Source organism: Rattus norvegicus, chromosome 14, assembly GCF_021556685.1.
Source record: "Rattus norvegicus strain SHRSP/BbbUtx chromosome 14, alternate assembly SHRSP_T2T, whole genome shotgun sequence".
Taxonomy (NCBI): Eukaryota; Metazoa; Chordata; class Mammalia; order Rodentia; family Muridae; genus Rattus; species Rattus norvegicus.
This window is the reverse complement of record NC_141547.1, coordinates 43,471,763-43,498,616: the sequence shown is the minus strand read 5'-3', so window position 1 is coordinate 43,498,616 and position 26,854 is coordinate 43,471,763. Positions and strand designations below refer to the sequence as shown.

At 48.0% G+C, this 26,854-nt stretch overlaps 1 protein-coding gene and 1 pseudogene across 3 annotated transcripts; one reads left to right on the top strand and one right to left on the bottom strand.

Moving 5' to 3' along the window:
• The first annotated feature begins 767 nt into the window (after positions 1 to 767).
• Slc25a51l1 (solute carrier family 25, member 51 like 1) lies at positions 768 to 2,534 on the top strand. 2 transcript variants are annotated; one of them, XM_087584682.1, is made up of 2 exons: positions 768 to 1,611; positions 2,229 to 2,534. In XM_087584682.1, the coding sequence occupies exons 1-2, from the start codon at positions 954 to 956 to the stop codon at positions 2,309 to 2,311; spliced, it is 741 nt and encodes a 246-aa protein (XP_087440808.1). In that variant the 5' UTR covers positions 768 to 953; the 3' UTR covers positions 2,312 to 2,534. The 2 variants fall into 2 exon arrangements, with proteins under 2 accessions (XP_087440808.1, XP_087440807.1); XM_087584681.1 differs by lacking the exon at positions 2,229 to 2,534 and having other exon boundaries at positions 768 to 1,905.
• Positions 2,535 to 13,611: 11,077 nt separating this feature from the next.
• On the bottom strand, positions 13,612 to 14,783 carry Hnrnpa1-ps12 (heterogeneous nuclear ribonucleoprotein A1, pseudogene 12; annotated as a pseudogene). The gene has a single exon (XR_015637438.1). The product of XR_015637438.1 is annotated as a heterogeneous nuclear ribonucleoprotein A1, pseudogene 12 (transcript).
• Positions 14,784 to 26,854: the final 12,071 nt, after the last annotated feature.

The window sequence follows — 26,854 nt, the reverse complement described above, 5'->3', positions numbered from 1 at the left end:
TAGCCTTTATTTAATTGCTCTCTTTAAAAATTGAAACACAGTCCCTCTTTATTTAACTGACTTTTTTTGGTTTGGGTTTTGCCCTTTGAGGCAGGGTCTCACTGTGTAGCCCTGGCTTGCCTAAAACTCACTAAGTGGACCAGATTGCCTCTTGAGTGCTGGGATAAAGAGCATGCACCTCCATGGCCAGCTGATTCCTTAACATTTAAGGAAAAGTTTGTTTAAATCTCTCATAGAATTGTGTGTGTGTGTGTGTGTGTGTGTGTGTGTGTGTGTGTGTGTGTGTGTGTGTGTTGCTTTAGGAAAGGGAATGCATAAAGCATTAAGTCAATAATCACGATATTCCTGAGAAAAACAATGGCATCCTCTATGGAGATAGAAGAAAGAGGAGAAAATGATTACTTTTATTAATTTTTAAATATTTATTAACATACAGTAGCCTTCGTGATAAAGAGAAAGAAAGGGAGGGAGGGGAAGAGAGAGAGAGAGGAGAGAGAGAGAGAGAGAGAGAGAGAGAGAGAGAGAGAGAGAGAGAGAGAGGAAAGTTCCCTTAACCTGGTAAGAGGCTTTTCTGAAGCCCACAGCTGACAGCACAGTGAATGAGAGAGAGAGAGAGAGAGAGAGAGAGAGAGAGAGAGAGAGAGAGAGAGAGAGAGAGAGAGAGAGAGACCTTCACCCTGTAATCCTCTGGTGCCGTTCAATACTGAACTAGAGTTGTAATCAAAAAAATTAGGGGTCTGCGCTTGCGCGGGCGCGGGCGCGGGCGCGGGCTCGCTCGCCGGCCGTCCTGTGGGCCGGCGCCGGGGGCCATGGGAAATGCACTTATCAAAATTGACTTCAGAAGAGAGAAGGCTAACGATGGAAAACACTGGGAAAGTGACCAGAAAGCTGTCCTCGGTGCCAGGCCCAGTTGATGTCACAGGCTTCCCCAGAGAGGAGCGGCTGGAAGCACCATGATGGGCTCGGAAGCTCATGACAAGAGGCCTCCGATGTTGACCTCATCAAACCAGGACTTGTCACCTCACCTCGCTGACATGGGTCAAATAAAGCATTACTTCTGTGGCTGCTGCGCCGCTTTCACCAACGTGGCCATCACGTACCCCGTTCAGAAGATCCTCTTCCGGCAGCAGCTGTACGGCATCAAAACCCGGGACGCCATCCTGCAGTTGAGGAAGGATGGGTTCCGCAACTTGTACCGGGGAATCCTCCCCCCACTGATGCAGAAGACGACCACGCTGGCGCTTATGTTTGGTCTGTATGAGGACCTGTCGCGCCTGCTCCGCAAGCACGTGAGCAACGCTCCTGAGTTTGCCACGCGAAGTGTGGCTGCGCTGCTTGCCGGGACAACAGAAGCCATTCTCACTCCATTGGAAAGGGTTCAGACTTTGCTTCAGGACCACAAGCATCACGATAAGTTCACAAACACTTACCAGGCCTTCCGGGCGCTCAGATGCCATGGGGTTGCAGAGTATTACCGAGGCTTGGTCCCCATCCTTTTCCGAAATGGGTTCAGCAATATCCTTTTTTTTGGCCTTCGAGGGCCCATTAAGGAGCATCTGCCTACTGCCACTACACAGAGTGCACATCTGGTCAACGACTTCATCTGTGGAGGTGTGCTCGGAGCCATGCTGGGCTTCTTAAGCTTCCCCATTAATGTTGTAAAAGCTCGAATACAGTCTCAGATTGGTGGGCCGTTCCAGTCTCTTCCCATGGTTTTCAAGACAATCTGGATAGAACGGGACAGGAAACTGATCAATCTTTTCAGAGGTGCACATCTGAATCACCACCGCTCGCTCATCTCCTGGGGAATAATCAATGCAACTTATGAGTTTTTGTTAAAGATTGTGTGATAAGGTCACTACCTGAGATGTTATTCTCAACTGAGTAAACCTAAGGAAAATGCAATTTGGCTTTGTTCCTAATTGGCTTAAATACAGGTGGTGTCATTAAGATCAAGCCCTAATTACGGACAAAGCCTTGACAAACAGTGCAGATTTCAGTGGGCAGGGGTCAGGGTTGGGGTTTGGTCATTTCTCCAGAGCCTCAGGCTGTTGCCTGGGAACCAGCCTGTACCTGATGGCCTTTCAGGGCAACTGTCTCATCCTCCCGGAAGGGTTGCTAGGCCTTCTGTGTGGAAACTGTGGTGTCAGCAGCAGCCAGAGCACATGCTCCTGGCCCAGGGCTTCTCAGGCTCACTCTTACCTCATGTATTTTGTCTCTGCTCGTAGGAGAGTCATCGTCATTAAACCCGAAATCTGCATGGAGGACTGGAGCAGAGGTGGTGCTCAGTGCCATGGCTGTGGCTCCATGATGAATTGTTGGGGTTAGCTTTGAAATGACGTGCTGTTAAGATAGCCATTCTCCAAACTATTTCTGTTCAGTTTTGATAGAATTAAGCAGCTAGTGAAAGCTTCCATTTTACTGTTTAGCTTTGAACATTTTCTGCTTAATTCTGAATATGACTTTAAGCCCTTCCAGAATGTCCTTGTGCTGTTTTTACTGAATTCATTGCCAAAAGATCGGGTGCCCTAGTTAACACATTGTGTGCTTCACCGCTGTAAGCGGTTCACTGCAAGCTCTACTGTTCTGCTTGACTTGTTTGTGCTACTGGTGTGGACACAGCCGACCAGTGTGTATGTTGTATGCCTGTGTGTGTAATATAATGTGTGAATATGTGTGTGTAGTATATGTAGTATGTGTATGGTATGTATGTGCAGGTGCACATGTACACAAAGGTCAGAGGCTAATAGTCACTCTCTATCTTAGCCTCTCACTGAGCCTTGAGCTCAACAATTTATCTAGACCATGTGGCCAGCAAGCTCTAGGGACCCTCCTGCCTCACCCCTTCAGCAGGCTGCTGTGCCTGACTTCTCTTGTGGGTTCTGAACTCAGGTCCTCAGGTCTACATAGCAAGTGCTTCACTAACTGAGCCATCCCCAGCTGTAACTGCCACTTTCAAGGATAGTAAAAGATGACAGTAAGAATTCAACTAAGGAGAGACACACCCCACCCCATGCCACACAAATCTGGGAGGGAAAGACACCCAGAGACCGACCTGCCACCTCACAGCATGGGTGGGCTGTAGACACCAAGGGGCCTATTTGCTGCCATGCCGTGTATCAAAGACAGAGGAGGAGGTTATGGGGGGGTGCGGGGCGGGGCTGGGGGGCTGCCAGCCATGTGGTCCGCCTGCAGCAGGAGCTACTACAATGTGCAAGTGTGTGGTGGACAGATGGGAAGAAAGAGAAGCAGAGCAGCTTGAGCTTCACGAAGAGAGATGGAACTGGAGAGAGTGGAGAAGAACCGCTCATTGTGAGTGCCAGCCCCACCACCTGAGGCTGCAGATGAGGGCCATGTCTAAGTCTATGGCTCTGCAGTCACAGGGTCTGTAGGCATAGATTTTTCAAAACCTACTTTATTTAGGGTTCTTAAACACTTCAACCTCTCCTCCAGCCCACTAACCGGGATAGGGGAGAAAGAAGGCTGATAGGAAAAAGGGGTTGTAGATCTGTTTAGAAGTAGTTCTTCGGGGGTGGTTCCACTCTTCATTGTCAGGATATCAGCAGCCCAGTCCAATAGCAAATGCCAAACACGAATCTAGCAGTAACTAGATCCAGCAGAAACAGCAAGGCTCCACTGGATCTCGGATCTACACAAGTCAACAGAAGCAGCAAGAATACTATGAAAAGGTCTGTGGCTCATTTTTCTCTATGAAGTGAAGACCAGCGATGACCAGCAAAGACCAGAGAAGTGTCACACATGGCGGCAATGCAACAGCATCATCTCACTGCAGGGCTCCATTTATATTCTTTTAACATCACTCACCCTCTCTAATGTCTGTTTTCAGCAAAATATCACATGCCCTCTCACAAAGCAGCTTCCAGAAAAATACCATGTGACACAGCTGAGTTGTTAAAGAAACCGGAAATGTCTACTTCAGGGTCAATGTAGATGTCTGTGGCTCATATTACCTCTAAAGACCATGGGACATCCCTGGTCTGGGAAGCTGCCTGGGACCACGTAGATGTCCAAGGGCCATACAGAACATGCCCTGTCTCTCATTGGCCGCAACACTCAAGAGAACAGGTCCTGCACCTTGCCTGGGCAACACAGTGGAGCTGGCCCTGATGACAAAAGGCATGGGTGAGCCAGCCCCAAGGGTGTGAGAGTGGGAGCGCTGGCACAGCCCCCGTGGACTAAGCACCTCAACTGGGCAACACAGTGGAGCTGGCTCTGCAGGCCTGGATGTGGTTAAGCCAACCCTGATCTGCCTCCTGCCAATGGCAGCATTGGGTGGCCTAGCTGAAGCAGTGCTAGAGAGCTTGCCCTTGTCCTGAATATGGGGGAGAGCCAGCAGGTTGACCAGCTCAGCAACCACCCATGCCCAGACCCACAGCTTTGAGTTGGCCCACCCCAAAATCTACAACATCTGTGAACTGTTGGAGAGTGTGAAGGGGCCGGTCCTGCTGATCCAAAGCTGCAGGACCTCCATGACACAGGGCAACAACAGGATAACCGGGAGGAGTCCTGGTGAGGATTCAATATTGATGGTATCACAGAAGCCAGAGCCTTGGACTGAAGCAATGATTCATTGCAATGAACATTTGCAAGTGAAGAAGTGTTGACAGAGGGACATACTGTGGGACACACTGTGACACACTACAGCTTCCACGATGAGATGTTTTCTGTGCTTTGTTTTGGTCTGCTGTGTGTGTGTGTGTGTGTGTGTGTGTGTGTGTGTGTGTGTGTGTGTGTGTGTGTTTTATTGTCTCTTGAGGGGGAGGTTGCAAGGGCGGAGGGCAGATATGAAGGGACAGGGAGATGAGTGGGACTGGGGTGCATGACATGAAACTCTTGTTAAAGTTACACAGTTTTGTATGATAAGCAGAGTTTAAGGAAGCGGTGGATGTAGTCAGTTTTGCAGCCAGCTGAGTCTTGGCTCCATGGCAGCCAGAGTGAGGAGGTTAGTGAGAAGCTGCAGTGTGGTGAGCTGTCTCTGAGCATCGACAGGAATAGCTGCACCATGTGAGAACAGCAGAGAGAAAATGCCACATGACAGGTTTGGCAACGCTGACCTACTTACTGGATTCCTATCAGAAACACAGTGGCAAAGCTGCAGAGGATGTGAGGGAAGGAATTAATCCAACAGAGAATTCCTTTACATCAGAAAGCCTCTGATCAATACCGACACTGAGTTGAAGGGTAGGAGGGCAATGTCTTACATGCAAATCGATCAAAGCCAAGGAGAGGGCCACATGTTAGTTCCTTCAGAGCTTACTGGACAGTGTTTTATGTTTATTTTTATTTAGCATCCATTAATATATCCATCTTTGTGGTTGGCATGTGCCCGTTACACCTTCTCATAATGGCCCCCACTCCCTTTGTGTGAACGCAGAGTTGGAGGAGCTTTGATATTGGCTGAATCACATCCGAGGGAGTGGAGCTCAGGGTGAACTAAGAAAGTCCCAGAGGTTTCACTCTCCGTGTGCTGGGGATGGAGGCAGGCGAGGAGAGGGCTGGAAAGTATGAGTGGGGGATGGGAAAGACACACCATCATCAGGAAGTAAGGGGCAGTCAGGGATGGTGGCAGTGTTGTAAGTATACAGAGGGACAGAGCTGAGCCCGGGATCAGCTCATTTCTTATTTTACATAACAATCTGTTGTTAAATAAATCGGGAATGATTGTTTAAAACTAGGCTAAGGAGGGAGAGATAAGGCACTAACTGGCTTCCATTCCCAGCACTCACATCAGTGCCTCACAACCACCTGTAACTCCAGCCCCAGAGAAGCCTGAGCCCTCCTCTAGCCTCTGTAGGCGCCTGTATTCACAAGCATGTACACCCCCTGCACACATTCCCTCCACATCCATGCATGCATGCGTGTGCATAATTTAAAATAGAAGTCTTTTTTAAGTAAAATTAAGGTTAGTAATCCAGAAGAAGAAGGGGGAGGAAGAAGAAGAGGAAGAGGAAGAGGAGAAAGAGAAGAAGGAGGAGAAGAGGAAGAGGAGGAGGAGGAGGGAGGGGAGGGAGAGAAGGAGGAGGAGGGAGGGAGGGGAGGGAGAGAGAAGGAGGAGGAGGAGGAGAAAGGGGGAGGAGGAGGAGGAGGAAGAGGAGGAGGGGGGGAGGAGGAGGAGGAGAGAGGGGAGGGAGAGAAGGAGGAGGAGGAGGAAGAGGAGGGGGAGGAGGAGGGGGAGAACAAAACCATCTCAGTAGCCTCACTTTGTAGCCTGACAGACTAGTAACTCAGAGACCTGCCTACGTCTGCCTCCTGAGCACTAGGACCAAAGCTGTGTACCACCATGCCATGACTCCAAAATACGTGAGGCTCGCAGGGGGCTGCAGTAACTGTTGGATGCAGTGGGCAAACAGCCCCCGTTCACTCAGCCCATCTGCTCTTCTCAACTTATTAAGAGAATCATGTGGTCCACTTTCAACAGGAATATTAACATGTCTGTTTCCTTTCATCACACGTTTTCAAATGTATTGACATTTTACTCAATATTTGGGCGGTGGGAGAGATACTGTGTTACACGTGGAATCTGAAATAGTCAATAAGAAACGGTCCTCACAAGGACATAGAGAAGAAGTAGAGTTGGAGCTGAGCCAGAAGGTCTTCTCAGCTGGCTTGCTTCCCGAGTGCTGAAAGGTGCTGTGCGGGCTGCTGGGGAGAGAAATCATCACATCTTAACCGAGCTGTGGACCCCGCATGCTCACTACTAACGAGATGTGCCATACGGGAGCAAGAGGCCATTGCTAGTGTGACTGTTACAGCGCTAACAGCGTCTCTCTGGTTGGATTTAAAGACTGCTCCGGGAGAGGGAATCTATGTCCAATACTGGAACCTCATCCAAAAGCTGTGGCTGAGGATGTGATAAGCCCCACTGAGAAATCTATTGATTGCTAAGTAGCTGCTGTGCTTTCTGCATATCTGAAGTTTATGATCATAGATCAGTGCTTCTCTCTGCTTTGGCCAGAGAAGCTTCCTTTTGCAGTGGGCAGTGGTAATGACAGATTCTGACTGAAAGTAAGTGACTCGGCCTGAGTAGGATATTTGGATCACACCTCCAAGGTTCAGGGTGCGTCCCAGAAGAGGGACCAGAAAGAGTATAAGAGGGGCCGATGAGATGACTCAGCTGGTGCTTGTCACCAAGGCCCTGAGTTTGATCCCCAGAATCCACACTGTTGAAGGAGGGAACCAATTCCCCTAAATTTGTCCTCTCACTTCCACGTGTGTACTGGGGCATGCATATGTGCATATATGCACACGCACACACACACACATGCAGTACATACATACATGTGTTTTTTTAATTAATGTAAGAGTCAGAGGAGGAGGATTGAGGACTACTATCTTCCAGGCATATGAAGCCATTGCCCCTCAAGAACACACAGTGTCTGTGATAACCTGTTCAAGACAACAGTGTTCTTTATATAATGAGAAGGATACATTTATAAAAGCTCCTTAAGATATTCGTCACAATCTAAAGTAAAAAGCCAGGGTTACTCAAAGAAACCCTGTCTCAAAAAACAAAAGAAAAACATGAGATATATTTCCTTTAAAACATCAAAGGGGAGTCAGAATACTGAGGACTAGGAGGATAGAAATCTAAGGATAGAAGAACCTAGAAGAACAAGCAGAGCATGGAGCCGATGGCCCTGAGACCTTTTGCCAAACTCACAAACTCGCCCTTTGGTTTTGTTGACCTCCCAGGAAACAGGCTAGAGGAAGGGACCATGGGACACAGCTAAGGTTCAGACCACAGCAGAGTGACACTGTAGCCTTACAACCCCTAGGACCAAGGTGAACCAAGGACACGTGTCCCACTGTCAGGACACACACTCACAGTTCATGCTGCCCAAGGATGCCCAGTGGTTAGTGTTATTCAGCTCACGGCTCTTTCCCATCAGTTACAGCGTGCTTTAAAAGCTGAGCTAAGAGCTGGGTACATGCCTATAATCCCAGCAGGTAAGAAGCAGAAACAGATGGATCAAAACCTGAAGCCTGCCAGACTACAGAGAGAGGATATAGTCTCGAGGTATCATGAGGTCTGTCAGTGACGGTCAATAGTAAAAGATGGCAGGTACTCTTGGAACTAGAAATACATTTAAAATGTGTATTTTTAAATCTGTAGTACGACGAAGTTCCAAGTGAATGAATATTTACACCAGGCGTTTTTGAAGACTCAAAGAAAAATGCCTGGCACAAGACTGTACCTCAGGACTCTAAGTCTGACAATGTGGCTCGGCTGGTAGAGTGTTTGCCTAACAAGCATGGAGCCCCTGAATCCCCACCATCACGTGAACAAGGTATAGTGGGCCGCACCTGTAATGCCAGCACTCAGGAGGTAGAAGCAGAGGGTCAGAAGTTCAAGTTCATCTTTGCTATGTAAAGAATTGGAGGGGCTGGGGATTTAGCTCAGTGGTAGAGCACTTACCTAGGAAGCGCAAGGCCCTGGGTTCGGTCCCCAGCTCCGAAAAAAAGAACCAAAAAAAAAAAAAAAAAAAAAGAATTGGAGGCCAGCCTAGGCTACCTGAGACCCTGTATAAAATTAATGGGGTGGGGGGATCAATACAAAAGGAGAGGGAGGGAGGAGAGATAAATAATACTAAGGATGCTTTAAAAGTCTATAAGGAATCATTTTAATTTTATGTAAAATTATACACACACATATATTTTACACATAAGTATATACTTTAAAGGAAATTATGCCACTTGGGGTAATAATGCTCGCTGTAAAAGTCATAGAGTATCTAACAAAAAGCCCAGTGCCAAGGCATGGAGAAAACCTCTTTTCAAGGTGTTGGTCAGGAGAGTCCAAAAGACTCCTAAAACAATCGCTGTTGCCTTTTGTTGCCTCTCAGAAGTTGAAGGTAAACCCATATTACTGAAGACACCACATGCTTCAGACACTGGACTCAAGCTGCTCTGACACAAGCCTCCTTCCTCCCTGAGGGCCGGCTCTCAGAATACCAGAAGGTGCTATGCAAGCCGCCAAGAGAGGAAACCATTCAAAAGTCTATCCTGCTTCGACACCGTGAAACACGACCATGATCAGCACGGCGGAATGTCTCAGAAGCTCCGTAGTGGCACTTACATCTTGGCAGTAACCAACAGTCATCCAGTTGGATTTAACTCATCAACAGGAGGGAAACCATGCCGGCACTATACACCTAGACAATCGCCGGTGGCTGGTGAGGTCATAGATCTTAGAGGAGAACCCACTACTGGCACTTTCCTAAACCAGCATAATTCTCAACTGTGTTCTAAATGCTCGTCCTTACACCCACAGATACGTGTAGCTCTCAACCCTCACCAAAGAATCGTCTTTTTGCAACGGGAGGAAATCATCACAGAGACACAACTGATCAAGCGGGAGAAAACGTCCTACTATGGGTGTCTGGGCACAACTGGTGCAGCCACAACACAACCCAAACACCTGTGACTCAGAGGACATGGTGGAAGGAGCAGTGGAGGGGTTTAAGACCCAGGAGATGCAGAAGTCAGTTCCAAGACTTCTTTTAGACAAGCTAGGGAAGCTACGACCATGGAATCTCAACAGCTTACATGAGACCTGGACAAGACAAGACCAGTTGATGTGCAGAGTGGATGAGGGAAATCACACAGTGCCCCAACCTTGGATGAAGAACTACAGACAGCTAATGACTCCTGTGACAGGGAGAATTATTAATCTTCCCCCAAAACAAGAGCCTTCAACGGTTATCCAACCCCAAGTGACCAGCGCTAGGAAGCAGAACAAACACTGTATAATCTCTCTAGATTCATATACACACAATACTAATAATTAATGAATAAGGAGCCATGACTCTGAAGGGGAGCAAGGGAGGGGCCCATGGGGGAGGTTGAAAGGCAGAGAGGAATATAATTACACTGTAATTAAATAGTTTAAAACAAACTAAATCAAAACAAATCTTAATTCAGGGAGAATACAGTTTTGGACAACAAACAGCAGCTCTCTGACCATCTCTGTCTGGTGTTCGTATTTTGTGAATAAAGTTTTTTGAAGTCAAGACTCTCTGCTGATGGGCATTTAAAAGGAATACGTTTTAAAATTCATGTTTTACTTAACAGCTTAGATGTATATGGCATTTGTTTTTTGTAATACAGGGAGTCACAGTCAACGTGTTTATGCTCTAAGCACTTCATATATGAGCTGTCTCATTTCATCCTTACAGTGACTCTGTGAAGTACATAGAATTATTCCCGTTTAATGGTACATAAACTCTCTGGGAATGGCAGAACCAGATTTTTAAGACAAACCAGATTTGTACAATGAGCTTAGAGAGTTTTAAAGGCTGATTTAGATTGCTGTGTGAAGTGAGTTCACGATGTCTTGTTTACCGATGAGGACATGTTTCATGCCAAGGTTAGATGTTGTGATGTGTAGAGTTGACAAGTCTGAAGGCCAGTTTGTATTTTCACTTCCTGTGGGTAGTAACAGGCTACAATTCGGTCTATTATGGTCATGAACAGTCTGTCTGTCTACCTTTCTCATTCTCTCTCTGTCTCTCTGTCTGTCTCTCTCTCTCAAGTGTGTGTGTATGTCTTTGTATGTGTGTGGTGTGTATGTGCTGTGTGTGTGGTATGTGGTGTGTGGTGTGTATGTGGTGTGTGTGTGTAGTGTGGTGTGTGGTGTGTATGTGATGTGTGTGTGCTGTGGGGTGTGTATGTGGTGTGTGTGTGTGTGTGTATGGTATGTGGTGGGTATGTGGTGTGGGAGTGTATGTGTGTATGGTGTGTGCTGTGGTGTGTAGTGTATGTGGTGTGTGTGATGTGATGTGTATGTGGTGTGTGTGGTATGTGTGGTGTGTGTGTGTGTGTGTGTGTGTGTGTGGTGTGTGTGTGTGAGTGTGTGGTATGTGTGTGCTGTGTGTGTGTGTGTGTGTGGTATGTATGGTGTGTGTGGGTTTGCACTTTCCATAACAGAAGGACAGAAGAAGGGCATGTTAGAAGGCTGGCATGCTTCACGTGTACAGAGAAGCACTGTTGCTATAAATAGAGTGAAGAGCAGGGATGCTGAAGAGAGCGGTAATGAATGAAAATGAGGGGACGAGCCACAGGGAAGAAGTCACAGATCTATTATTAGAAGTCTAATATAACTTAAGAGGGGCAACTGCTGTGCAAGTCTCGGAGAAGTATATAGGTACCTGAGGGAGGTAATTGTGCCTCTACAATGTATCAGCAAGAGGCCATCGAGGCCTCTAAAACCCGAGGTAAGCGGAACAGGGCGTTCACTACTGGGATTGTGTGGCATGCAGATAATGGACCACCAGCACACTGGCTGGTCACCAGGCTCTGAGATCTGCTTCGCCCTGCCTGAGATGATATATTAACCTGTTACAGTTTAGTGGATGCTAGCAGGAAATACCTGCTAGGGAAAGACAAGAATGTTTATACGACACAGAAAGGAGTTTGGACACCATGTGTGGGTCAGTGTTTCTTGCTCCAAGTCTCACAGGCACACTGCAGAGAACCCCAAGTGGAAATACGATGTGCTTGGGGAAACCAGTCCTTTGTACACAGCAGCAGCTCTGTGCTTTGTCCTCAGGGCTTCTCACTGTACACTCAAGCCTGATAAATAGCCCAAGGGTTGGCAGGGACACTCTAGACCTGTGACAGACTGACTCTCCACTTCTGTACGTCTCTAGTGGCCTCTGTCGACAATGCCTAACCTTTCCACCTGGCAAAAGGTAGAAGGACCCGTATCCATCCTTAGCCAGCAGACAAAGGAGGGTGGAAATGAAGACAAGGAGCGGCAAACTGAAATCAGGCAAATTAGATTATCAGTGGTGCCTAGGTGCAGCTGAATGGGATGCTGTGAAAAGTCTCGGAGAAAGAGCAGTGATCTCACTTGCTTTAACAAGTCTCTCTCTCTCTCTCTCTCTCTCTCTCTCTCTCTCTCATCTATCTATCATCTATCTATCATCTATCTACCTGTCTACCTATCTATCATCTATCTATCTATCATCTATCTATTTACCTGTCTACCTATCTGTCATCTACCTATCATCTACCTTCCTATCTAGCTATCTCTTCATGCAGTGTGAGACACAATGAGAAAGAGACTATCCACTGTTTACACTAAGAGAAGTACAAACCATGGCCCTCGACTATGATGATTAATCTTCTGTCAACTTGATTGGATTTAGAATCACTATGGAAACAGCTCTGAACCTGTCTGTGAGGCTATCTCCATACACCATGGAGGAATGCTGCTTATTGGCTCGTGGGTTCTGGCTCCTGTTTAGCTTGCTTTTAAAATATAACCCAGGATCATCTCCCCAGGGACAGTGCAGCCCACTGCTTAAATGTGACTGTCTTCTCCAGTTACCATATCTTAAAGCATTCTCATGTTAAAAGTACACATTACACTAACAGTGAACTGAAGCATTTTTGGAAATGAGTTCTGTTTAGGTGAGTAGATGTTTGTTGAACATCTAGAAGGCACCAATTTTAAAATGGGACGGAGCTCATCATGACTATACAAGGTGATTTAATAAAACGTCCCTTCGCGTGTTTTGAACTCATCAATCAGTTCTCCACATGGTATCATTTCTAACATTTTGTATTGGAAGATATATTATATTTCCCTGCTCTTTCGTGTTCTCCTATTTTGTTTTCCAAAGCTGAGGACTGAACCCAGGGCCCTGCACTTGCTAGGCAAGCGCTCAACCACCAAGATAAATCTCCAACCCCAGTCCTCCTACTTTTTAAGACTATTTCTATCGTTGTTTTAGACAGTCTCATGTATCCCAAGTTGGCACAAACTTACTATGTAAAAAAGGATGGCCTTGAACTTTTTAATCCCCCTGCCTCCACCTCTTGAGGACTAAGATCACAGGCATGCACAAACACACCCAGTTTTAAAGACAATTTTTCTTCTTAAAGCCTGAGGGCCCTTAAAGAGAAAAACCCCGGAGCAGGCAAGCTGGAAATCCCAGCAGCTGACAAAGGAGGAAGATGAATTAAAAAAAAAAAAAGTAGCCACACCTTTGAGATGTCAGCAGCTGCATGGATGTTGTGAGGAAGGCCTTTATAGAGAGAGGAGGCACCCAGAGTGTCGGGGAACTAGGGTGGAACCTCAAATAATAAAAACACATTGAGAGAGAGAGAGAGAGAGAGAGAGAGAGAGAGAGAGAGAGAGAGAGAGAGAGAGAAGAAGAAGAAGAAGAAGAAGAAGGAGGAGGAGGAGGAGGAGGAAGAGGAGGAAGAGGAAGAAGAGGAAGAAGAGGAAGAAGAGGAGGAGGAAGAGGAGGAAGAGGAGGAGGAGGAAGAGGAGGAAGAGGAAGCGGAGGAGGAAGAAGAGGAAGAGGAGGAGGAAGAGGAGGAAGAGGAGGAGGAAGAGGAGGAAGAGGAGGAGGAAGAGGAGGAAGAGGAGGAGGAGGAAGAGCACAGCACATTTAAAAAAAAAGACACATTTATTCAGCGTCATGATCAGACTTTTACATTTAGCAATCAACAGCATGGGTGAAAAAGGTCTACAGTAAAACCCTTCGTTGGAATGCTTTACACTTTCCACAGAACAGAAACTAAAATAACCTGTTATACAATTAGTCACAGATACAGTCCTGGAGTTTTTGCCCACACACATGAGTATTGTCTAAAACATGTCTTCTTTATAGCAGCTAGGCCCTGCCACCACTGTGCTTGGCTGAGTTCACAAATCTGTTGTAACCTGTAGCTTCCCTGTCACTTCTCTGGCTTCTCCTGCTAAGCTTTGTTTCCTGGCTGTAATTAGAACCTCCTGCCACTGCCATAGCTACTGCTGCTGCTGGAACCTCCATAGCCACCTTGGTTTCATGGTTTAGCAAAGTACTGGCCTCCACCACCATAAGGGCCAGAGCTCCTGCCTCCAAAGTTTCCTCCTTTCATCGGTCCAAAATTTGATGACTGGTTGTCGTAATTGCCAAAATCATTGTAGCTTCCACCACCTCCAAAATTGCTTCCATCATTGCCAAATCCATTATAGCCATCCCCACTGCCACCATATCCACCACCACCACGGCTGCCACCAAAGCCACCACGACCACTGAAGTTCCCTCCTCGACCAAAATTGTCATTGCCACCGAAACCACCTCCACGACCACCACCAAAGTCCACTTTGACCACTTCGACCTCTCTGGCTGGATGAAGCACTAGCCATCTCCTGTTTCGACAGAGCCTTTCTTACTTCACAGTTGTGGCCATTCACAGTATGGTATTTCTGAATAACAATCTTATCCACAGAGTCATGGTCATCAAAGGTGACAAACGCAAATCCCCTCTTTTTTCCACTGCCTCTGTCAGTCATAATTTCAATCACTTCAATTTTCCCATACTGCTCAAAATAATCTCGTAGGTGATGTTCTTCAGTGTCTTCTTTAATACCTACCGCCAACAAAGATCTTCTTCACAGTTAAGTGGGCACCTGGTCTCCGAGAATCTTCTCTTGACACAGCTCTCTTAGGTTCCACAACTCTTCCATCCACCTTGTGTGGTCTTGCATTCATGGCAGCATCCACTTCCTCCACAGTGGCATATGTGACAAACCCAAAGCCTCTGGATCTTTTGGTGTTTGGATCTCTCATTACCACACAGTCGGTGAGTGTTCCCCATTGCTCAAAATGGCTCCTCAGACTCTCGTCGGTTGTTTTGAAGCTCAGCCCTCCAATGAAGAGCTTCAGCAGCTGTTCCGGTTCCTTGGGGGACTCTGACTTAGACATGACGGTAGGATGATGAGAGCGTTCAGCGATGCTTCCTCGCCAGCGTCAAAGAGCAGAAAGGAATAAGATAGCGAACATGTCCCCAAAATTAAAATTTTTAAAGGGAAGAAGTTACTCTTTTGCTCTCGCTCTGAGAAGCAGACAGGCCAAGCAGGGAAGAGCTGCAAGCATTGCTGGGATGCCATTCTCTCAGGATACAGCCTCAGGCCTGCACCTTCAGCCAGTGGGAGGCTGAAAATTGATTTTTGTCAGTTAGAAGCCCTTGAAGTAGAGACAGCCATCTTCGTAAATGTTTGATAATCCACTCTCAGACTGGTAGCATTTCTAGCTTTAGCAGTGTGAGTATCCCATCAGGTACATTCAAGCTCTCAGCATGACATCACTAAAAATGCAGAATTGGAGAGATGGGCTCAGCCAGCCTTTGTGACCCAGGGCTAATTATAGCTGCTCGCCAGGGAGTAGGGAGAGAGGAGCCGGATCCACCTGGTCCAGCAGATTAAAAGAGTCCGCTGATTTTCCATGGGGCTGGGAGGTCAGATGAGAAGTGTTTCCCCACAAATAACTTTATCTCATTTACTTTTTAGGCATCTGAGAAACAGCTTAATGTTCCTGAATGGTAGATACCACCAGCAAGGTAAAAAGAACTTGCTGAAATTCTTTCTAACAGGTAAAATCCTTCAAAATATACACAGCCTTCTGGTAGTTATGGAATCTGGGGCAGAACATGGTGGCCTCATTGGGTTTTTTTCACATTTCAAAAAAATGCTAGAAACTTTTGTCGCTTTCTCTGTCCAGTGAGGTATCAATACATCGGAGTGTGTACAGGCTGCAGCTACTGCCCCATTCCCCAGAGCACAGGGAAATCACATCTGCCCACTTTAAAGAAGAGCAATGACTGAGTTAAAAATGCACAAAGACTCGAAGACAATTTTTAGAAGGAAAATCACAATAGACAATAAAATATGTAAAGTGGGTCTTGAGAGATGGCTCAATGGTCAAGAGTGCTTGTTCTTACAGAGGACCCAGGGCCCATTCTCAGCACCCACATGTCAGCTGACAATGGCCTGCAAACTCCAGTTCCAGGGGATCTGACCCTGGCCTCCAAGGGCACTGCACACTTGTAGTGAATACACACACATTCAGGCAAAACACTCCCACACGTAAATAAATCGAAAGCTTAAAATATGCAAAAGTGTTTAACATCATTAGTCATTGAGTAAATGCAACTTTTGTCTATTGACACAACACCAACCACCACTCTAAATAGGTAAGCTTTCAGGAGATTGGCAACATTAGGTATTGGCAAGAATGGAATAACTAAAACTCCTATGCTTTGCTGGTGTGGAGGCAGGATGATTAGAGTTCATGGTCATCCTTGACTGCATAGTGAGTTCAAGGCTATTCTGGGCTACTTGAGACCCTGTATCAATCAATCAATCAAACAAACAAACATATAGGAGTGTGTTCACTGCAGCTTAGTGTAGAACAGTCTCACACAAGAAGATATCCTGCTGACCATAAACAGAAAATGCATAAACTATGCCATGTTAGCGCCATGAAAGCCTGGTCTTCATTAAGAAGAAACAATGACTAATTTGCACAATGACATGCGGTAGCATCGTAGACACAGGGAGTGAGAGAAATAAAGCACAAGAGAGCCATGTGCACAGCTGAGGGTTTGACTTACTTTGGTCAAGTTTTTTGGTTTTAATATTTGTATGATTGTCTGTTTTCAGTTCCTTGGACATATGTATCCATGAATAGAAAACTAGGTCATATATTCTCAGCTTAACATTTTTTTTCTTTTGGAGGATCTAATAAGGTGGTTTCCACAGAAACAGGGATGATTGGCATTCCTGGTCATAGAGGGGTGTGTGTGTGTGTGTGTGTGTGTGTGTGTGTGTGTATGTGTGTGTGTGTGTGTGTATGTGTGTGTGTGTGTGTGTGTGTGTGTCTGTCTGTCTGTCTGTCTGTGGCCATATGGTGGGCATACATATGTGTGTGCATGTATGTGTGTATGTGTGTGTTAGAAAGGAGAAGGTATGATGTTCGGCTAATAATAAGTATTGTGCACTATATAAAGATTATTCAAATGCTGATTTCTGTGCCTATAGAGAGTTGAGTGCAGATATGACTTTGGTATTTTTAACGATATAGCTGCATCATATTTTGTAAGCACTCCCTCTCTCACCTTCTATAAAAAGCTGATGGCCTGTAGCAAAGGCAGGAAAGGAAGGTGGGACTTCCGGTATAGGTAGGAACTCTAGGAAAGAGTCAGGCGCAAGAGAGTTCTCCAGTTGGGCATGAAGAAAGAAACAGTCCCAGGATTAGAGACTGAGAAGTAACCAGCCCCATTGCAAACATAAAATACTATAAAAGGATTAATATAAGTTGTAAGAGCTAGTTGGGAACTAAAGTAACCAAAGGCCTGAAACTACTTTTTTTTTTCTTTTTCTTTTTTTCGGAGCTGGGGACCGAACTCAGGGCCTTGCGTTTGCTAGGCAAGTGCTCTACCACTGAGCTAAATCCCCAACCCCCTGAAACTACTTTAAATAAATATTTCTCCATTCCATTATTCAGAGCTAGGATGGGTACAGTCATAGTTTGAATCTTCAGAAGTAGATTTGGCATAGTATAGGTCAAAGCAGTCACTCCCTACACAGTACAGGAAGACAAGAAGTGAAAGACCTCCGGAGAGGACCTTTCCCTCAGGAGGAGACCCCAAGCGCCCAATGACCGAGCCAAGGCCACTCGGATGCAATCAGCAAGAGGGTTTATTGGAAAACACAGGTACCTGCAGGCACACAGTCTCTTCGGAGGACTTGCGCGCCCAGCAGCTCCAGCATGGGGCTTTTATAGGGTTTGGGGAAGCAGAAGCGGGCATACAGAAGCAGATGCATAGTTATGGGGATTGGTGGATTTAAACGAGGCATATAGACATGTTCACATATGATTGGTTATTTCACATGATGAGGTAATAAGGTATAGCTACACACATTGGCAGGTTTGCATCATATTCGAATGAGGTTGTAACATGGTAAAAGAGTATGTGCGGGCTGGGACGTCCTGAATGTCGGGGGCTAGGGGCTTATCCCTTCCTGCCAGATCCGGTACTCCTAGTCTGTTCTGTATTCCTTTCCTTTTATGGTCTGTTAGTTTTAACGGTGACTCGGCCCTAGGTATCTGGGCGTGCCTGGGCTCATTCAAGCCTGTTGCAGCTCTGAGTTAAGACTCATGGGATGGGTCTTTCATTTTCCCCCATTTTCTTTTAGACTTGAGTAAAATCCTTTACTCAAATCGAATTCTAAGGAATCTCTTCTTGTTGTCTTACCCTCTGGTATTGTTGGGTGAGAACAAGCGTCTGAATGACTGAGAGTCTGTTCTTTATGAACTGCATCAATCTGTTTAGAAGGCAGGGGCCAAAGAGGAGGATTAGGAGGAGGATGATTAAGGGTCCCATCAAGGTGGACACCAGGGTAGTAAACCAAGGGGATCGTTTAAACTACCCCTCGAACCAGCCTTGTTGGGAATCAAACAGCTTCTGTCTCTGGGCCAAGCGTTCTCGGAGCTTAGCCATGTTATCTCTCACTAATCCTGTATGGTCTGCATAGAAACAACATTCTTCTTTTAGAGCAGCACATAGCCCTCCTTCGCGAAGGAACAGCATGTCTAGCCCTCTCCTATTTTGTAAGACTACTTCAGACAAAGATGTTAAGGACTTTTCTAATGCACTCACGGATTCCTCAATAGCTTTTAGATCTGCATTCATGGCCGCTTGTAGCTGATGAAAGTGACCTGTCTCGATGAGGGCGGTGGTCCTATACCTGCAGCCATTCCTCCTAAGGTGATTCCTCCTAAGAGTAGAGCTAGGGTCATGGTGATTGGTTCTCGCCTGAATCGAGTCAGCCCCTCAAAATGTGAGTATATGTACTCGGGCCCATGATAGGTGACCTTAGGACAAATTTCTACCAGTACACAGTAGTCTGAGGATCTGCGGAGGATTGCGGCGGAGATACAAGGTGTCAATCCAGTGTTACAGGCCCAATAGGTGCCTGTAGGAGCTGCTATGTAGTAGCTTCCAGTGGGGATCCTCTTGGTGATAGTGCAGAGGACCTGGTGAGTGGGGGGTATGGTCCCTATACAGAGTCCCTGTCCTGAGACTTCCGGCAACGTCAGCCTATGGCTAGGGAGAGTTGTGCAGCTGGCCGGGGCCGTGGTCTGATTAGTATAATCCCCCATGACTGCCACACCCTCATAATAGGGCGGGCTAGAGACCAGGCACAGCCAGCATTCTTGGGTCTTGTCAGGTTCTGAATAATTGAGTGCCAAGTATGCCCCGGTCACTAAGTTGATTAGCTGGTCTCCTGTTCCTAGCAGCCGAGGGGCCGGTGTGGAAGGGTCCCTAGTCGGGGAGGGAGTTGTCAAGATATCCCCGGAGTTCTGAGTGGTGTTTAGCCATAGTGGGGGTCCGACTGGGGGCAGTGCTGGTGCTGGTCGGGAAGGGGGCATTTGATCCATGAGGACTGGGTTTGGACCAATCTCTTGTCTGACCCATTCTCTTACCAGTTGGAGGGAGAACAGGAGTCCTGGGTTAGTTTGGCCAGGGGTATAGAACCGTATCCCCCACCTACGCCCCACCTTCCAGTCTGTGTTTTTACCTTGATCCATGAATTCTATTGTAATTCAAGATTCGCCTGGAGTCTCAGGGGAGAAGGCCACTAAGTCCCCCTTCTTGGTCCCCCACCATCCTCGAGTGTAAGTCTCACACCCCCACTTAGCGGAGTAGAAGGTCTCAGGACCTCCGCACTCCCGTGTCCTCTTACCTCCGGGACAAGTATACCAATCAGAGTGTCTGCAGGGTGGGTATGAGTTGTGGGGAGTCCGTTCAGTATGCTCCCAGGAGTCCTTAGCCAGTTGACAAAGGTCGAAAGTCAAAGGGGGCCACCAAGTTCCTTCAGCATGCTTACCATTAGCTAGGATTTGAGACCAGCCCGTCTCTAAATTAGTTATTATCCAGGACATATTATATACCTGGTAGGGGCTAGCCCCCAGACTCGCCCCACCCCTAGTCCATAAGACAGTTAAGAGCAACAACGTGAAAATCTTAGCTTTAGGGGGTTTTGCGTGCGTTGAGCCTTCCATGTCTGGGGCCCGATGTTGTGATCTGCCGTTTCCTCAGGTCGGGCTGCCTTGGCGTGAGACGCGTGGATCCAAGCTGCAATTCCGTCTACCTTCAAGGCTGTCGGGGTAGTCAGGAGAACTGTATAGGGTCCTTTCCACCGAGGCTCGAGATTCTTGGTCTGATGTCTGCGCACCCACACGGTGTCTCCGATCTGGAACGGGTGCGGCACCGTTGGTTGTTCAAGCCTGTCTTGGTAGGCCGCGGCTAGAGGTTTCCAGATGTCTCTCTGCATGATTTGTAGGGCCTGAAGATGTGCTGCCAAGGAAGGGCTATTAGCGAATTCAGCGATATTTGAATCAAAGAAATTGATAAATGGGAGTGGGGTCCCGTATACTATTTCAAAGGGAGTCAGGCCATGGGACCCCGGTGTATTCCGGGCCTGGTATAGGACTAGGGGTAATAGGGACACCCAATCCTTTGAGCCAGTTGCAAGCGTTAATTTAGATAAAGTCTCCTTAATTGTTCTATTCATGCGCTCTACCTGTCCTGAACTTTGGGGTCTATAAGCACAATGTAACTTCCAATCAATTCCCAATACATTGGCCACCAACTGACTTACCTGGGAGACGAAAGCGGGCCCGTTATCTGACCCCAATACTTGGGGCATTCCATACCTGGGGAAGATTTCTTCGAGGAGCTTCTTGATCACCACCTTGGCCGTTTCATGTCTCGTGGGGAAAGCCTCTACTCATCCGGAGAAGGTATCTATGAACACTAAGAGGTATTTGTGTCCGTACATACCAGGCTTGATTTCAGTGAAGTCAATTTCCCAGTGGGTACCAGGCCGATGTCCTCGGGGACGGACTCCTTGTCCAATTTTAGCTTTTCCTGGGTTTACCTGAGCACAGGCCCTGCAGCTTTCAGTCACCTCCCGCAAGGCCTGATCTCGTCCTAGGAGGTAGGTGTCAATCTCTTCTCCTCTTAAGAGGGTCTTCATCTTCTTGAGTCCCAGGTGTGTTAATTTATGTAGGTAGGAGATTAATTCAAAGGTCATCTTCATAGGCATAACTGTTTTCCCTGTGTAGACCCACCGTTTTAGCTGTGGGTACCAAACGGCCCCCATTTTCTTTTTTTTTTTTTGGTTCTTTTTTTTGGAGCTGGGGACCGAACCCAGGGCCTTGTGCTTCCTAGGTAAGCGCTCTACCACTGAGCTAAATCCCCAGCTCCCGGCCCCCATTTTCTGTAGGAGCTTTGTGTCCTCCGTGGTGTAGAACCAACCGGTCTGTTCCGGCTGTGAAGACGTGGGTTGATCTTGGTCTTTTAAGGACAGAACTTGGGTGCCCATGGCGGCCTCACGCGCTGAGATGTCAGCTAGCCGATTTCCCCGTGCCTCGGGGCTGTGTCCCTTCTGATGCCCTGGGCAATGTATAATGCTCAGTCTTTTTGGTAGGAACAGAGCTGCCAGGAGGGCCAGAATTTCAGTCTTGTTCTTAATGTCCTTACCCTCAGATGTGAGCAGCCCTCTTCTCCGGTAGATCTCTCATGGATGTGTGCCGTAGCAAAGGCGTAGCGGCTGTCTGTATATACATTCAGCCTCTTACCTTCTGCCATTTTGAGCGCCTGGGTTAAGGCAATGAGTTCAGCCCGCTGTGCGGAGGTACCAACAGGCAAGGCGCTTGCCCAGATCACTTTGTCCTCGGTAGTGACCGCGGCTCCAGCTTTCCGTTCCCCATTCACCAAGTAGCTGCTACCATCGGTGTACCACGTATGGTAAGCATCCTGGAGAGGTCGGTCCGATAGGTCTGGTCTGGTTCCATGTACTTCTGCAAGGATCTGCAGACAGTCATGCTGTTCTGCCTCCTCTGGCAAAGGAAGCAGAGTGGCTGGGTTGAGAGCGACCACAGGCCCAAACTGGACCCGTTCCGCATCCAGTAGCAAGGCTTGGTAGTGGGTCATGCGGGAGTTAGAGAGCCAGCAGTCAGGGGGCTGTTTTATCAAAGCCTCCACTGCATGGGGTGCCAGGATGGTGAGTGGCTGACCCAAGGTCAACTTCCCAGCGTCTTTAGTTAGGACAGCAATGGCTGCCACCATTCTCAGGCATGGTGGCCAACCGGAGGCCACAGGGTCTAATTTCTTAGACAGGTAGGCTACCGGGCACTTCCAGGGTCCCAGTCTTTGTGTTAGGACCCCCTTAGCATACCCTTGCTTCTCATCCACAAATAGTTCAAAGGGCTTGGTGATGTCTGGGAGACCCAAGGCAGGGGAGGACAGCAAGGCCCATTTAATGTTATCAAATGCCTCCTGTTGTTCTGTCCCCCACTGGAAGAGCACCCCCTGTTTAGTGAGAGGGTACAAGGGGGCTGCCATCTCGGCAAACCCAGGAATCCAGAGGCGGCAGAATCCCGCCATTCCTAGGAATTCCCGTAGCTGTCGGCCATTTCTTGGTGCTGGGATGTTGGCCACGGTCTGTTTCCTAGCCGGAGTCAGCCATCGCTGTCCGTCCCTTAGTTGATAGCCTAAATAAGTAACCTGGGTCTGGCAAATTTGAGCCTTTCTGGCAGAAGCTCGATAGCCCAATCGCCCCAAAGTCTGCAAGAGGGATTCTGTTCCCTGGTGGCATGCTGTCTCAGAAGTGGCCCCTAGAAGAAGGTCATCAACAAACTGAAGTAGTATAAGAGTGGGGTGCTGGACTCGAAAGTCAGCCAAGTCCCGGTGTAAGGCCTCATCAAAGAGCGTTGGGCTGTTTTTGAAACCCTGTGGTAACCTTGTCCAAGTCAACTGTCCCGAAAGCCCCATTTCAGAGTCTTTCCACTCAAAAGCAAATAAGGGCTGGCTTTCTGGGCTCAGCCGGAGGCAGAAGAAAGCATCCTTCAGATCTAAGACCATATACCAAGTATGGGTGGGAGGCAGGGTGCTGAGTAGGTTATAAGGGTTTGGGGCATATCTTCTACTCTTTTGTTGACCTCTCTCAAATCTTGTACCGGCCTATAGTCTCCAGTGCCGGGCTTCTTAACAGGTAGCAGAGGCGTATTCCAGGGTGACCGGCAAGGGACTAGGATGCCTTGGTCTAAGAGCCTCCTGATATGTGGCTTTATGCCCTGATAGGCTTCCCATGACATGGGGTACTGTTTAATGGAGACAGGAGTCGCGGTGGCCTTTAACTGGATAATTAGGGGAGGCTGTTGGAGCGCCAACCCCATCCCGCCAGTCTCCGCCCAGGCCAGTGGGAATTTCGTGACCCAAGAGTCTATTTCTAGAGATTTTGGCTTGTCCTGTTCTGCTTCATATAATCTATATTCATCTTCTAACTGAAGGGTTAAAATCTGAAGAGGAGTACCGCGGGGCCCGGTTACTCGGGTCCCTCCTTCTTCAAAATGGATCTGAGCCTTTAATTTGGTAAGCAAGTCACGGCCCAGCAGAGGGTATGGGCAGTCCGGAACATGTAAGAAGGAATGGGTCACCTTACCAGTAGCCAGCTGAACCCGTCGATCTGTAGTCCAACGGTAACTCTTGCTGCCAGTGGCTCCTTGTATCCAGGCCGTCCGGTCGCTGAGTTGTCCAGGGGCCTGGGTGAGGACTGAGTGCTGCGCTCCTGTGTCCACCAGAAAGGTGACTGGCTGCCCCCCAACTTCAAGAGTTATCCTGGGCTCGGGGGGGGGGGCTCCTGGCCCTGACCTCCCTAATCTTCATCTAGGGCCAGGAGGGAGGTCTGTGGGCGGGGTCTTCGGAGCCCGCTGGGTTTCTTAGGGCAATCTCTGGCCCAGTGTCCTCTTTCTTTGCAATAAGCACTTTGATCCTTATCTAGCTTTGGCCCCTTTCGAACTCCCACCCTCTCTCCCCTTTTCTCTTGACCCTGAACTACGGCAGCCAAGATTCGACTCAACTCTCTGCTTCTTTTTCGGTCTCTCTGTTGTTATAAATTCTTTCTGCCTCCTTAAGTAAATCCTGCAATGTATACCCTTGTAAATTTTCTAGTCTCTGTAGCTTGGCCCTGATATCTGGTGCTGCCTGCCAGATGAAGGACATGGACACATTTGTCATTTGTCCTGGATCATCTGGATCATAAGGGGTATACATGCGATAAGCTTCCTTAAGTCTCTCTAGGAAGGCTGAGGGAGTCTCCGCAGCCTCTTGTACCACTTGTTTCACCTGAGCCAAATTGGTGGGGCGTTGTGCCGCCCCTCGGAGACCCGCTAGGAGCAACTGGCGATAAAGGCGTAGGTGTCTCCTACCTTCAGCCATGGTGAAATCCCAATCAGGTCTCGTAAGTGGGAATGCGTCATCGATCTCTTCCGGGAGCAAGGTGGGGCGTCCATTGTCCCCCAAAACATGTTTCCTGGCCTCTAATAGCACTCTCTGCTTCTCCTCAGAGGTCAGGAGGGCCTGTAAAAGTTGCTGTATATCATCCCAAGTGGGCTGATGGGTAAGCAAGACAGATTCTATCAGGTCGGTGAGAGCCACCGGATCCTTAGAAAAGGGGGGGTTGTGTTGTTTCCAGTTATATATGTCGGCCGCTGAGAACGGCCAGTATTGTGTCTGGCTGCCAGCCCCTTGTCTAAGCGGAAAGGCCTGGGAGGTGGAGTCTGGCGCCACCTCGCGTCGCCCCCGCAGTCTTCCAGCCACAGGGGAAGGGGCCGCCTCGAGTCGAGGTCTAGCAGGCGGCTCCACTTCCTCTTCTCTGGGCGGGGCTGTAGGTACAGGGTACAGAGGAGGTTCTTCCAACAGGAGATCTATAAGGGGGGAATCTGGGTCCTCTGGGAGGACAGGTTTCAGGGGAGGGACTTTGGGAGACTCTTCCTTAGTTAGAGCAGGATAGAGAGAGGTAGAAGCAACCAAAGGGTCAGGTGGGCTTGGGGAAAAAGGTTTAGGGGAAACAGGAAGCCAATTCGGGTCCACAAAGGGTTCTGCCCAAGGAGGAGGGCTAAATGCCAAGCTCTCCCAGGTGACAATGTACGGCACCTGGTCAGGGTGTCCGTACGGCTTCTGGCGGAAAATCAGGTCCTTAACCTGCAAAATAGTGGTCTTGTTAAAAGTGCCGTTCACCGGCCATCCTACATCGTAAGTGGGCCACTCGGACGTGCAGAGGGTCTGCCATTTTCCTTTCTTGATCTCGACCGACTGATCACGTGCTCAGTCTCGGACGTCCTTCCAATGGTCTAGAGTGAGACTCAAGGGGGTTGTTAGCGATTGTCCCATGGTAGCTTCAAAGAAAATTAGGGCACAAATTAGACAGACAAATCCAACGATCAGACAAATAACAGACAGACGCACCGCGCGGCTTCGACGTAAAACCCAAAACGAAGAGTCAGATGGAGGTGCCGAGGGTCCGGACCCTCTCCCCCAACCAAAACCACGTATCCCTCCGATACGGGCTGAGCCCCAAAGAACCGGGCTCCAGACACCCTTGGAACGTCTTCCAGGGCTGCGGGGGGAGAAGTCCGAGCTCGTCAGCTCCTTCTCTGACCCGCCCAAACGGAGGCGCTGAGGGTCCTGAACCCTGAGACACCGAAGGCCCTGGGCCTTCTCCTCCGACCAAAACCCAGATCTGAGTCCAAAACTGAGAGGAACTGAACACGCGCACAGGACAAGACAAGACAAGACAGGGCAAGACACGACAGATTCCGGCCGGCTTACCTCCCGGTGGGTGGTCGGTGATCTCTGGGCGGAGGATCTCCAGGTCCCAGGTGAGCCCCCAAAATGAAAAGACCTCCAGAGAGGACCTTTCCCTCAGGAGGAGACCCCAAGCGCCCAATGACCGAGCCAAGGCCACTCGGATGCAATCAGCAAGAGGGTTTATTGGAAAACACAGGTACCTGCAGGCACACAGTCTCTTCGGAGGACTTGCGCGCCCAGCAGCTCCAGCATGGGGCTTTTATAGGGTTTGGGGAAGCAGAAGCGGGCATACAGAAGCAGATGCATAGTTACGGGGATTGGTGGATTTAAACGAGGCATATAGACATGTTCACATATGATTGGTTATTTCACATGATGAGGTAATAAGGTATAGCTACACACATTGGCAGGTTTGCATCATATTCGAATGAGGTTGTAATATGGTAAAAGAGTATGTGCGGGCTGGGACGTCCTGAATGTCGGGGGCTAGGGGCTTATCCCTTCCTGCCAGATCCGGTACTCCTAGTCTGTTCTGTATTCCTTTCCTTTTATGGTCTGTTAGTTTTAACGGTGACTCGGCCCTAGGTATCTGGGCGTGCCTGGGCTCATTCAAGCCTGTTGCAGCTCTGAGTTAAGACTCATGGGGTGGGTCTTTCAGAAGGAAAGGAAGAGAAGAAAGAGGAGAAAAGGAGGAAATATCTGCACCTAAAATCGTGCTTGGGCATAGAACTGGACAAAAGTATTGGCTTAATGACTAATATACAACTTTTTAAAAAACAAATTAATCCTACATAATACGTTAATTTTAAGTGGCATTAACATTTTAGTTATCAATATTAGGTAGAAAGCCAGAGGGAAATCTGGAAATTCCTGACCAGCTATTATTTTGAACACAATGCCTTACTCTCTTGCTGTGTATGAGACTTCTTTCTATGTAACACTGGTAGGAAGTTTTTATTTCCTTGAGTAACCATCATGCAACAACAGGAAGAGCTCAACTATAGGTTCTGAAACAAGGAGGGGAAACTTTTCAGCCAAGGACAATCAGGAAAAAGCTTCCACTTTAGCCTTTCTTTCTCCTGACCCAAAGGAGCCTTGCTCTGAAGCCTGGGGTTCAGTTGGACATTGGGGGAGCAACGAACCTCCAATTCCAATGTCTCCCGTTGAGTTGCTATTCATATAGCAGATCTGCCTTGAGGAACAAGGTTGGTCTTCGAGTTGTAGATATTTGGGTCAAAAATCAACATTCAAAAATTGTTCATTTCAGATTCAGAATCAAAAGCAAAACCATCTCCAAAAAGCTAACTCTAGTGAAAAAGAACTCCAATTGCTGGAGAGTTTAAAGAGGGAAATGGTAGGGTGGAGGAGAGAAGCCGTGGCAGGACAATGGAAGCTG

Bases quoted from the DNA above. Each gene is read 5' to 3' on its own strand.
- Slc25a51l1 (XM_087584681.1), top strand. From the start codon at position 954: ATGATGGGCTCGGAAGCTCATGACAAGAGGCCTCCGATGTTGACCTCA.